Consider the following 12,568-nt stretch of genomic DNA (forward strand, 5'->3'; position numbering starts at 1 on the left):
CTAGTCCCCAGGTCCAGATGGGATCTATCCCAGGTTCCTAAGGGAAGTGAAAGAGGAAATAGCTGGGGCCTTAACAGATATCTTTGCAGCATCCTTGAACACAGGTGAAGTACCGGAGGACTGGAGAATTGCTAATGTTGTCCCCTTGTTTAAGAAGGGTAGCAGGGATAATCCAGATAATTATAGACCAGTGAGCCTGACATCAGTGGCAGGGAAGCTGCTGGAGAAGATACTGAGGGATAGGATCTATTCCCATTTGAAAGAAAATGGGCTTATCAGTGATAGGCAACATGGTTTTGTGCAGGGAAGGTCATGTCTTACCAACTTAATAGAATTCTTTGAGGAAGTGACAAAGTTGATTGATGAGGGAAGGGCTGTAGATGTCATATACATGGACTTCAGTAAGGCATTTGATAAGGTTCCCCATGGTCGTCTGCTGGAGAAAGTGAAGTCTCATGGGGTCCAGGGTGTACTAGCTAGATGGATAAAGAACTGGCTTGGCAACAGGAGACAGGGAGTAGTAGTGGAAGGGAGTTTCTCAAAATGGAGAACTGTGACCAGTGCTGTTCCACAGGGATCCGTACTGGGACCACTGTTGTTTGTGACATACATAAATGATCTGGAGGAAGGTATAGGTGGTCTGATTATCAAGTTTGCAGATGACACTGAGATTGGTGGAGTAGCAGATAGTGAAGGGACTGTCAGAGAATACAGCAGAGTATACATAGATTGGAGAGTTGGGCGGAGAAATGGCAGATGGAGTTCAATCCGGGCAAATGCGAGATGATGCACTTTGGAAGATCCAATTCAAGAGCAAACTATACGGTAAATGAAAAAGCCCTGGGGAAAATTGATGTACAGAGAGGTCTGGGTGTTCAGGTCCATTGTACCCTGAAATTGGATGCGCAGGTCGATAGAGTGGTCAAGAAGGCACACGGCATGCTTTCCTGAGGGGCTGTTTAGCACAGGGCTAAATCGCTGGCTTTGAAAGCAGACCAAGCAGGCCAGCAGCACGGTTCGATTCCCGTAACAGCCTCCCCGAATAGGCGCCGGAATGTGGCGACTAGGGGCTTTTCACAGTAACTTCATTTGAAGCCTACTTGTGACAATAAGCGATTTTCATTTCATTTCATTTCATCGGAAGGGGTATTGAGTACTAGAGTTGGCAGGTAATGTTACAGTTGTATAAGACTTTGGTTCGCCACATTTGGAATACTGCGTACAGTTCTGGTCACCACATTACCAAAAGGATGTGGATGCTTTGGGGAAGGTGGCGAGGAGGTTCACTAGGATGTTGCCTGGAATGGAGGGTGCTAACTATGAAGAGAGGTTGAGTAGATTAGGATTATTTTCATTAGAAAGACGGAGGTTGAGGGGGGACCTCATTGAGTTCTACAAAATCATGAGAGGTATAGACAGGGTGGATAGCAAGAAGCTTTTTCCCAGAGTGGGGGACTCAATTACTAGGGGTCACAAGTTCAAGGTGAGAGGGGAAAAGTTTAAGGGAGATATGCATGGAAAGTTCTTTACGCAGAGGGTGGTGGGTGCCTGGAACGCATTGCCGGCAGAGGTGGTAGAGGTGGCACGATAGCGTCATTTAAGATGTATCTAGATAGATACATAAATGGGCAGCGATCAGAGGGATACAGATCCTTAGAAAATAGTTGACAGTTTTAGATAGAGGATCTGGATCGGCGCAGGCTTGGAGGGCCGAAGGGCCTGTTCCTGTGCTGTAATTTTTTGTTCTTGGTCCCCACCCCACACACCTGTCCAAAGCCAAACACACACACACACCTGTCCCCAGCCAGCCCCACACACACCTGTCCCCAGCCTGCCCCACACACACCTGTCCCCAGCCTGCCCCACACACACCTGTCCCCAGCCAGCCCCACACACACCTGTCCCCAGCCAGCCCCACACACACCTGTCCCCAGCCAGCCCCACACACCTGTCCCCAGCCAGCCCCACACACAGCTGTCCCCAGCCAGCCCCACACACACCTGTCCCCAGCCCGCCCCACACACCTGTCCCCAGCCAGCCCCACACACACCTATCCCCAGCCTGCCCCACACACACACCTGTCCCCAGCCTGCCCCACACACAGCTGTCCCCAGCCAGCCCCACACACACCTGTCCCCAGCCTGCCCCACACACACACCTGTCCCCAGCCTGCCCCACACACAGCTGTCCCCAGCCAGCCCCACACACACCTGTCCCCAGCCCGCCCCACACACACCTGTCCCCAGCCAGCCCCACACACACCTATCCCCAGCCTGCCCCACACACACCTATCCCCAGCCAGCCCCACACACACACCTGTCCCCAGCCCGCCCCACACACACCTGTCCCCAGCCAGCCCCACACACACCTGTCCCCAGCCAGCCCCACACACACCTGTCCCCAGCCAGCCCCACACACACCTGTCCCCAGCCAGCCCCACACACACCTGTCCCCAGCCAGCCCCACACACAGCTGTCCCCAGCCAGCCCCACACACACCTGTCCCCAGCCAGCCCCACACACACCTATCCCCAGCCTGCCCCACACACACCTATCCCCAACCTGCCCCACACACACACCTGTCCCCAGCCCGCCCCACACACACCTGTCCCCAGCCAGCCCCACACACACCTGTCCCCAGCCAGCCCCACACACCTGTCCCCAGCCAGCCCCACACACACCTGTCCCCAGCCAGCCCCACACACACACACACCTGTCCCCAGCCTGCCCCACACACACCTGTCCCCAGCCAGCCCCACACACACCTGTCCCCAGCCTGCCCCACACACACCTGTCCCCAGCCAGCCCCACACACACCTGTCCCCAGCCAGCCCCACACACACCTGTCCCCAGCCAGCCCCACACACACCTGTCCCCAGCCAGCCCCACACACACCTGTCCCCAGCCAGCCCCACACACACCTGTCCCCAGCCAGCCCCACACACACCTGTCCCCAGCCAGCCCCACACACACCTGTCCCCAGCCAGCCCCACACACACCTGTCCCCAGCCAGCCCCACACACACCTGTCCCCAGCCAGCCCCACACACACCTGTCCCCAGCCAGCCCCACACACAGCTGTCCCCAGCCAGCCCCACACACACCTGTCCCCAGCCAGCCCCACACACACCTGTCCCCAGCCAGCCCCACACACACCTGTCCCCAGCCAGCCCCACACACACACACCTGTCCCCAGCCCCACACACCTCAGCTGTTTACAGAAAAACTCCAAGTTTAATTTCTGACAGGTGCAAGTTTAAAGACATCCCACCTTTTATGTCTCTCCTGCTCAGTCAGCCTCTCTTCTTCTGCCAGGAAATGCTCATGGGTATCGAATGGTGGAGTCCCAATCTGAACAATGAAATAAATACAGGTTTGATACAGCTACAGCAGTTTATTCACACCCTGTCTTCCCTTGGAATTACTGCTCGTCTTCCTGTCCTGACCTACTTCCCCCTCCTCTCTAGAATTCTTCAGCTACAGTCTCACAGCAGCTGCCAAGCAGCCTAGCCAAAGGCCAGTCACTTCAAGCTGGCCCAGGCTAATACCGAATCCCAACGATGGCAACACAACCAGGTTCAATATTGTGCCCACAAGCATCACCAAGAATGATTAGATGGGACTCAGTAGCATCTACCCCAGCTGATATTCTAACCCCCTTCCCATCCTGGCTGAGCCCCCCCCCCCCCCCCAACACCACCACTCCTCAACACCACCACCCCTCACCACCAAAGTCCCTGTTGTAATCAGTGTTACATTGAATTCATTTAACAATCATGAAGCAACAGTGATATCTTGTGAGAATCTAGCCTGAGGAATGCTAGGAATTAACACTCAGATTGGGGGATTTAGGCTTGGGCTGACAAGTGGTAAACAACATTCATAGAACATAGAACATTACAGCGCAGTACGGGCCCTTCGGCCCTCGATGTTGCGCCGACCTGTGAAACCATCTGAAGCCTATCTGACCTACACTATTCCATTTTCACACAAGTACCAGTCAATGACCAGTCAATATAACCACCGCCCTTGACATTCAATGGCATTACCATCACTGAACCCCCACTTTCAACATCCCGGGGGTTACCATTGATCAAAAACTGAACTGGACTAGCCAAATAAATATGATGGCCATCAGAGCAGGCCAGGAATCCTACAGGGAGTAAATCACCTCCTGAACCCCCCCCCCCCCCCAAAGCCTGCTCACAATCTACAAGGCACAAGTCAGGAGTGTAATGGAACACCCTCTACTTGCCTGGATGAGTGGAGCTCCAAAAACTCTCAAGAAGCTCGACACCACCCAGCACCCCATCAGCCACCTTAAATATTCACTCTCTCTATCCTTGACAAACAATGGCAGCCATGTCTACAAGATGCACTGTAGGAACTCACCAATATTCTTTAGCAGCACCACCTTCCAAACCCACGACCACTACCATCTGGAAGGACGAGAGCAGCAGATACCTGGGAACCCCACCAAGTCACCACCTTGAATTGGAAATTCCTTCACTGTCACTGGGTCCATACCGTGGAATTCCCTCACTAACAGCACTGTGAGTGTACCTACACCACAGGGATTGCAGCAGTTCAAGAAAGTAACTCACCACCAACTTCGAGGCAATTAGGGATGGGCAATAAATGCTGGTCTAGATGGCAACGCCCACATCCTGTAAATTAATAACACTTTAAACTAGGGTAACAAAAGTAGTCGGTGCCAGCTGATGTGAGAGGTCTCCACTCCATGGTCTGATGTGACTTGAATACTGACTTATTCTAGATGTGTGTCAATGCGCAGACATCGAGCCATTCTCTGCACACAGATACATTCACATGGAGCTGTGAATTGCTCAACATACTCTACCTCACACCGGCTCACCAGTCACCGCACTGCCCAATCGACACTCACCAGTCACCAGCTACCGCACTGCCCAATCGACACTCACCAATCACCAGCTACCGCACTGCCCAATCGACACTCACCAGTCACCAGCTACCGCACTGCCCAATCGACACTCACCAGTCACCAGCTACCGCACTGCCCAATCGACACTCACCAGTCACCAGCTACCGCACTGCCCAATCGACACTCACCAGTCACCAGCTACCGCACTGCCCAATCGACACTCACCAGTCACCAGCTACCGCACTGCCCAATCGACACTCACCAGTCACCAGCTACCGCACTGCCCAATCGACACTCACAAGTCACCAGCTACCGCACTGCCCAATCGACACTCACCAGTCACCAGCTACCGCACTGCCCAATCGACACTCACCAGTCACCAGCTACCGCACTGCCCAATCGACACTCACCAGTCACCAGCTACCGCACTGCCCAATCGACACTCACCAGTCACCAGCTACCACACTGCCCAATCGACACTCACCAGTCACCAGCTACCGCACTGCCCAATCGACACTCACCAGTCACCAGCTACCGCACTGCCCAATCGACACTCACCAATCACCAGCTACCGCACTGCCCAATCGACACTCACCAGTCACCAGCTACCGCACTGCCCAATCGACACTCACCAGTCACCAGATACCGCACTGACCAATCGACACTCACCAGTCACCAGCTACCGCACTGACCAATCGACACTCACCAGTCACCAGCTACCGCACTGCCCAATCAACACTCACCAGTCACCAGCTACCGCACTGCCCAATCGACACTCACCAGTCACCAGCTACCGCACTGCCCAATCGACACTCACCAGTCACCAGCTACCGCACTGACCAATCGACACTCACCAGTCACCAGCTACCGCACTGACCAATCGACACTCACCAGTCACCAGCTACCGCACTGCCCAATCGACACTCACCAGTCACCAGCTACCGCACTGCCCAATCGACACTCACCAGTCACCAGCTACCGTACTAACAATTGACACTCAATCACCTAATACTGCATGAACCAATCGGTATTCACCAATCACCGGTTACAGCACTGACCAATTTCATCAGTCACCAGTTACCGCATGAACCAATCGGCACTCACCAATAACCAGTTAGCAACATCCATTCTATAAAGACTACTTTACCTCCTTGGTGTACTGGTTATAAAGTGATTCTGCATCTTCCAGATAGGTTTGTGCCTTTTCCATTTCTTCCAATCCTGCCCAAAGGATGCCCAGCTGGTTCTGAAAGAAAAGAGTAAATCTGGCACTACTTTTTGTACGTTTCCTGGTGAGACTGGGTCTTGCTTGGGGTTATGTTAACAAACACTGCAAACTGTTGTTTGTCCTCAGGCTCTGAGCTCCTTCCTTCCAAACCTGCCCTCTCCCAAACCCGCTTAGCAAAGTATAACCTATCCAACTCCCTTTTCCCTCCGAACCTGCGTATTGAAGCTCAACACAATCCAGGACAAAGCAGCTGCTTGATTGGTACCCCTTCCACAAACATTCACCCCCTCCACCACTGGCGAACAGCGGACCAGCTACAAGATGCACTGCAGAAACTCACCGAGGCTCCTTAGGCAGTACCTTCCAAACCCACAACAAGGTCTGCAGCTACTGGGAACCCCACCACTTGGAGGTTTCCCTCCAAGTCACTCACCACCCTGACTTGGAAATATATCACTCTTACTTCACTCTCACTGGGGCAAAATTCTGGAATTCCCGCCAGCAGCATAGTGGGTGTACTTACACCTCATAGGCTGCAGCAGTTCAAGGCGACAACTCACCACCACCTTCCGAAGGGGAATTAGCAATAGGCAACAAATGCTGGCCTATCCAGCGAAACCCACATCCCGCAAGTTACTTTTTTTTAAAAACTGACAAATCCATTCCCATCTTTCCCACAACTCCATGTTTGAATTCTAGCAATCAGATTTCTGCTTTTATCATGTTAAATCGGCTCTGATTGAAGTCACAAATAACATCTTCTGTGATTGTGACAAAGAGATCTATTTCAAGATGGCGCCAGCGACCCACATCTAGAATAAACACCCCTAAAACTATCTCCTCAACGCAGCATACTCCTGGCAAATGTCCAAGCAATCAAAAACAAGCTGGACGAGCTGACCGCTAGACTTACCTCTCAGAGGGAAGTAAGAGGCTGCTGTGTGCTCTGTTTTCACAGAGACATGGCTCACTCCTGCCTCACCGGACTGTGCCATACAACCTGAAAGCTTCTCAATACACCAGATGGACCGCACCGTGTCATCGGGTGGAGGGGTTTGCCTCCTCATGAACTCCTCCTGGACCAACTGGATGATGAGTTCGCGAACATCTTCAACCTCTCCCCACTTCGTATGAAGTTCCCACCTCTTCGAGATGCGCACCATCATACCGGTGCCAAAGAACCAGGCAACGTGCTCGGACGTTGGTTCCCTGGCAAACTACTGCTCTCGGAACCTGGAATACCTGACTGTGAGGTGCCGCCCATACTACCTTTCATGAGAGTTCACTTCTGCCATTATCACGGGGATTCACATCCCACCCCAAGTGGAAGTGAAGGAGGTGCTTGATGAATTGTACACAAATAACAGTGAAACAGAATACCTGGAGGCCTTGATTATTGTGATCAGGGATTTCAGCCAGGCCAACCTCAAGAGTGTACTGCCAAAGTTCCACCAACACATCTCCTGTCCCACCAGGGGCCCCAACATCTTTGACCACTGCTACGCAAACATTAAGGGCGACTACCGATCCATCCCCTGACTACACTTCGGAAAATTGGACGACAAGACGGTGTCCTTCTCCTGGCATACAACAGAAATTTAAGCGGGAGAATCCGGCCAAGAAGGTCATGCAATGCTGGTCCGAGGCCACAGAAGAGCTCCTACGTGACAGCTTGGCTATTCAACAACTCATCAGACAACCTAAACGAGTATCCAGCACTGACACAGACTTCATTAGAAAGTGTGGCGAGTACTCTGTGCCAAAGAAGGTAATGAGTGCATTCCCCACCGGAAACCATGGTTTAACCGGGAGATCCACTCCTACTCAAGGTCAGGTCTGAGGCACGCAGTAGTAACGTTAGCACTGTTGCTTCACAGCAGCAGGGTCCCAAGTTCGATGCCCGACTTGGGTCGCTGTCTGTGCAGAGTCTGCACATTCTCCCAGTGTCTGCTTCCTCCCACAAGTCCGTGTACCCGAACAGGCGCCGGAATGTGGCAACTAGGGGCTTGTCACAGTAACCTCATTGCAGTGTTAATGATAGCCTACTTGTGACAATAAAGATTATTATTATTACTGTGGATCAAGGCATTTTGGGAGTATGGAGTCGATGTGTCTCATGTCCAACCTCTCGAAGCTCTCCAGAATGATAGATGTCAAAGCCACCGTCGTGAGTCATGTTGCCTGGTTCTTCTTTGCACCGGTATGATGGTGCGCACCTTGAAGCAGGTGGGAACCTCATACAAAGCAGGGAGAGGTGGAAGATGTTCGCGAACTCATCATCCAGTTGGTCGAGGAGCAGGGACTCTATCAGAACCCGTTGCTTTCCGAGGCATCACTTTCAAGAAGGCCAATTTGACTTTGGAGGCTGTGATGGTAGGTATGGGTGTGTCCGAGGCTGCTGGGGCAGTTGACAACGGTTTTAAAAAGGACTCCTACATCAGACTCCTATTCATTGACTACAGCACCGCTTTCAACACCATACTCCAAACCCAGTTAATATCAAAACTCCAAAATCTAGGACATGGATCTCTGCAACTGGATCTCGACTTCCTGACCCATAGATCCCAATCAGTAAGGATAAACACATCCTACATGATAGTCCTCAATACCGGGGCCCCACAAGACTGCGTACTTAGCCCCTACTATATTCCTTATATATGGCTGTATGACAAAATCTGGCTCCAACTGCAAGTTTGCTGATGACACGACTGCAGTGGGTCGGATCTCGAACAATGATGAGTCAGAGTATAGCAGGAAGATAGAGAACCTAGTGGTGTGGTGTAACGACAACAATTTTGTCCTCAATGTCAGCAAAGATAAGCAGCTGCTCATTGGCTTGAGGAAGCAAAGTATCATACACACCTTGAACTGCATCAATGCTGCCGAGGTGGAGACAGCTTCAAATTCCTAGGTGTGCACATAGAACATAGAACAGTACAGCACAGAACAGGCCCTTCGGCCCTCGATGTTGTGCCGAGCCATGATCACCCTACTCAAACCCACGTATCCACCCTATACCCGTAACCCAATAACCCCCCCTTAACCTTACTTTTTAGGACACTACGGGCAATTTAGCATGGCCAATCCACCTAACCCGCACATCTTTGGACTGTGGGAGGAAACCGGAGCACCCGGAAGAAACCCACGCACACAGGGGGAGGACGTGCAGACTCCACACAGACAGTGACCCAGCCGGGAATCGAACCTGGGACCCTGGAGCTGTGAAGCATTCACAGAAACATCTTCAACAATCTGTCCTAGTCCACCCACATCGACGTTACGACCAAAAAGCACAACAGTGTGTATACTTCCTCAGGAACCTAAGGAAATTCAGCATGTCCACATTGACTCTGACCAATTTTTACAGAGACCCCATAGAAAGCATCCTATCTGTCTGCAACACAGCCTGGTATGGCAACTGCTCAGCCCAAGACCATAAGAAACTACTGAGAGTTGTAAACACTGCCCAGTCCATCACGCGAACCCACCTCCCATCCATTGACTCTATCTACACCTCCTGCAGGCAGCATAATAAAAGACCACTCCCACCCGGGTTATTCTCTCTTCCAATCTCTTCCATTGGGAGATACAAATGTCTGAGAACATACACTAACAGATTCAAAAACAGATTCTTCCCCACTGTTACCGGACTCCTGAATGATCCACTTATGGACTGAATTGATCTGAATTGATCTCTCCACGCATCTTCTCTACTGAGTAGCTTCATCCAATGTCTATGTATTTACATTGTGTATTTATGTATGTCCTATGTTTTTCATGTAAGGAATGATCTGCCTGGACTATATGCAGAACAAAACTTTTCACTGTACCTCGGAACACGTGACAATAAATCTAAATCTACTCTAATATTCCTTTCTTACCCTGACCCACACTATTCTCCTCCTACACACCTTCGCTGTCCTCTTGCTGGCTGTCATCAAACTTATCAAAATATTGCCAGAGGATCACCTGCTTGTGTTCCTATTCCTGCACCTTTACTGTTGGTTCTCTCATCCCTCCCGTTCTTCCCTCTCACCCCTCCCTGTCCGCCACTGTGACTCACCAAGCACTCAAACGTGTCCGCCACATTTCCTACACTCACCCCTTCCCTCCCAGAATCTTGATGGGGTCCTCTTCTCCTGATCTTCCACCCCACCAGCCTCTGAATTCAAGAGATTGTTTCTGCCACCTCAAGTGTGATGTCACTATCAATCACATCCTATTTCTGCATTATGGAAGGTCAGTTCCCACCATGATGCCCTGATTCACTCCACCTTTCCACATAAGCTAGCCCTTTTCCATCCTGTCTCAACAACAAAGGACTTTCCTTCCAGGTGAAAGAGATTTACTTATGCTTCTTTCAATTTAGTTAACTGTACTTGCTGCTCACTGTGTGATCTCCAAATTGGGCAGCTAAAACACAGACTGGGTGGCTGCTTAGCAGCACACCTTCATTCAGTCTACAAGCATGACCCTGCCCTTCCTGTGACCTCTCATTTTAATTTTCCACTTTGTTCTCACACTGACATCTCTATCCTCGGCCTGTTGCACTGTTCCAGTTAAGCTGAGGCAAACTTGAGGAGCAGCTTTTTCCCATTCATGCATGTTACAGCCTTTTGGAATCAATGTCAGTATTGCCCATACCCATTTTGCTTGTTTCAGTTTTTCTCTTTTATTTTGCTCTGTCAGTAGCACATCCACTCCAGACACATCTTTTGTTGCTTTCTGGACCAATCAGCTGAGCTGAAGTGTGAACTCTTTCTGTGCACTGTGTTGGGGGTTGCGATTGGCCAGCTGGTTGCCAGGAGACCAGCTCCTTACCTGGGCCTGAATAAGGATGGACACAACCTGGGGACTGAGTTTGAAGGTGTCCAGGATCTGGACACACCTGGCCAGATGTTCCTCCCCGGCTGACAGCTCCTCAGTCTCGGTGTGGTTCAGGCCGAGCTGCAGCTCCAGCACCGCCGCTTTCTGCAGCCACTCGCCCTCCTGGAGCCGTTCATCCTCCCCCTCCCCGGCCTGGGTCCGCAGGCCCACCGCAGCCTTCATCTCTTTCAGCAACTGCCGGGCCGCGTACTTGGAGCGGTAGGGCTCCGATTCCGGGTCCCGCTTAGATTCCACTTCCGATAGGTTCAGGGCCCGTGAATATTTCAGCTCTAACTCCCGGTTAACTGCCTGGGCCGCCATCTTCACCCGCAGTGACAAGACGGCGCCACCAAGCGGCGGGGAGGAGAACGCGCAGGAGTCGGAGACAGTGCCACCTAGCGGCGGGGAAGTGACCATGCGACCCAACGGCGGGGAGAGCAGTTAATAAAGAATACAGTGTGGGCAGCCTGGTGCGCAGTGGTTAGCATTGCTGCCTCAGGGCACTGAGGTCTCAGGTTCGATCCCGGCTCTGGGTCACTGCCCGTGTGGAGTTTGCACATTCTCACTGTGTTTGCGTGGGTTTTGCCTCCACAGCCTGTTGCGCTAACAATTGCACACAGAAACACAAAACGGTACAAAAGAGGCTTTATTACCGTGAGATGTTATTACCTCAAGTGGAGCTGTAAAATGGCAGCTCAGGAGACCTCATGGATATTTATACTGCTCCTGTGGGCAGAGCTAGCCGGCAGGGGCTTACTGACAAACCTGTAATAGCCGGTACTATTGTACATCCCCTAATAGAGACACACACATATATATATATATATACAGTGGTATTACCACACAGCCCAATGATGTGCAGAGTAGGTGATGCTAAATTGTCCCTTAATTGGAAACAATGAACTGGGCAATCTAAATTTAAAAAAATAAAGAATACAGTTATGAGCTTTATTAATACAGTAGGGGCATTGAGTACAAGAGCGAGGAAGTTATGCTAAATTTATACAAGACACAAGTTAGACCTCAGCTGGGCACCACACTCGAGGCAGAATGTGAACATATTGGACATATTGTGAACAAGAATGGTTCTGGGAATGAGATACATAGAAGATAGGAGAGGAGGAGGCCTTTTGGCCCTTCGAGCCTGCTCCGCCATTCATCACGACCATGGCTGATCATCCAACTCAATAGCCTAATCCTGCTTTCTCCCCATAGCCTTTGATCCCATTCACCTCAAGTGCTATATCCAGCCGCCTCTTGAATATATTCAACGTTTCAGCATCAACTACTTCCTGTGGTAATGAATTCCACAGGCTCACCACTCTTTGTGTGAAGAAATGTTTCCTTACCTCTGTCCAAAATGGTTTACCCTGAATCCTCGGACTGTGACCCCTGGTTCTGGGCACACCCATCATTGGTAACATCTTCCCTACATCTACCCTGTCAAAATGTTATAAGTCTCTATGAGATCCCCCTCATTCTTCTGAACTCTAGCAAGAACAATCCCAACCTAGTCAATCTCTTCTCATATGACAGTCCCGCCATCCCTGGAATCAGTCTGGTAAACCTTTGC

At 51.2% G+C, this 12,568-nt stretch overlaps 1 protein-coding gene across 1 annotated transcript in view; it reads right to left on the minus strand.

Annotated features, from left to right (window-relative positions):
- Nucleotides 1–11,365, minus strand: part of LOC119979560 (kinesin family binding protein) — a 106,036-nt gene extending 94,671 nt beyond the window's left edge. Inside the window, 3 exon segments of the mRNA XM_038821975.1 lie at nucleotides 3,270–3,349; nucleotides 6,049–6,147; nucleotides 10,951–11,365. Of these exon segments, the coding sequence (XP_038677903.1) occupies nucleotides 3,270–3,349; nucleotides 6,049–6,147; nucleotides 10,951–11,316 (545 nt within the window). The 5' untranslated portion in view covers nucleotides 11,317–11,365.
- Between the last annotated feature and the right edge of the window lie 1,203 nt (nucleotides 11,366–12,568).

Source organism: Scyliorhinus canicula, chromosome 16 (genome assembly GCF_902713615.1).
Source record: "Scyliorhinus canicula chromosome 16, sScyCan1.1, whole genome shotgun sequence".
In the NCBI taxonomy this organism is placed as follows: Eukaryota; Metazoa; Chordata; class Chondrichthyes; order Carcharhiniformes; family Scyliorhinidae; genus Scyliorhinus; species Scyliorhinus canicula.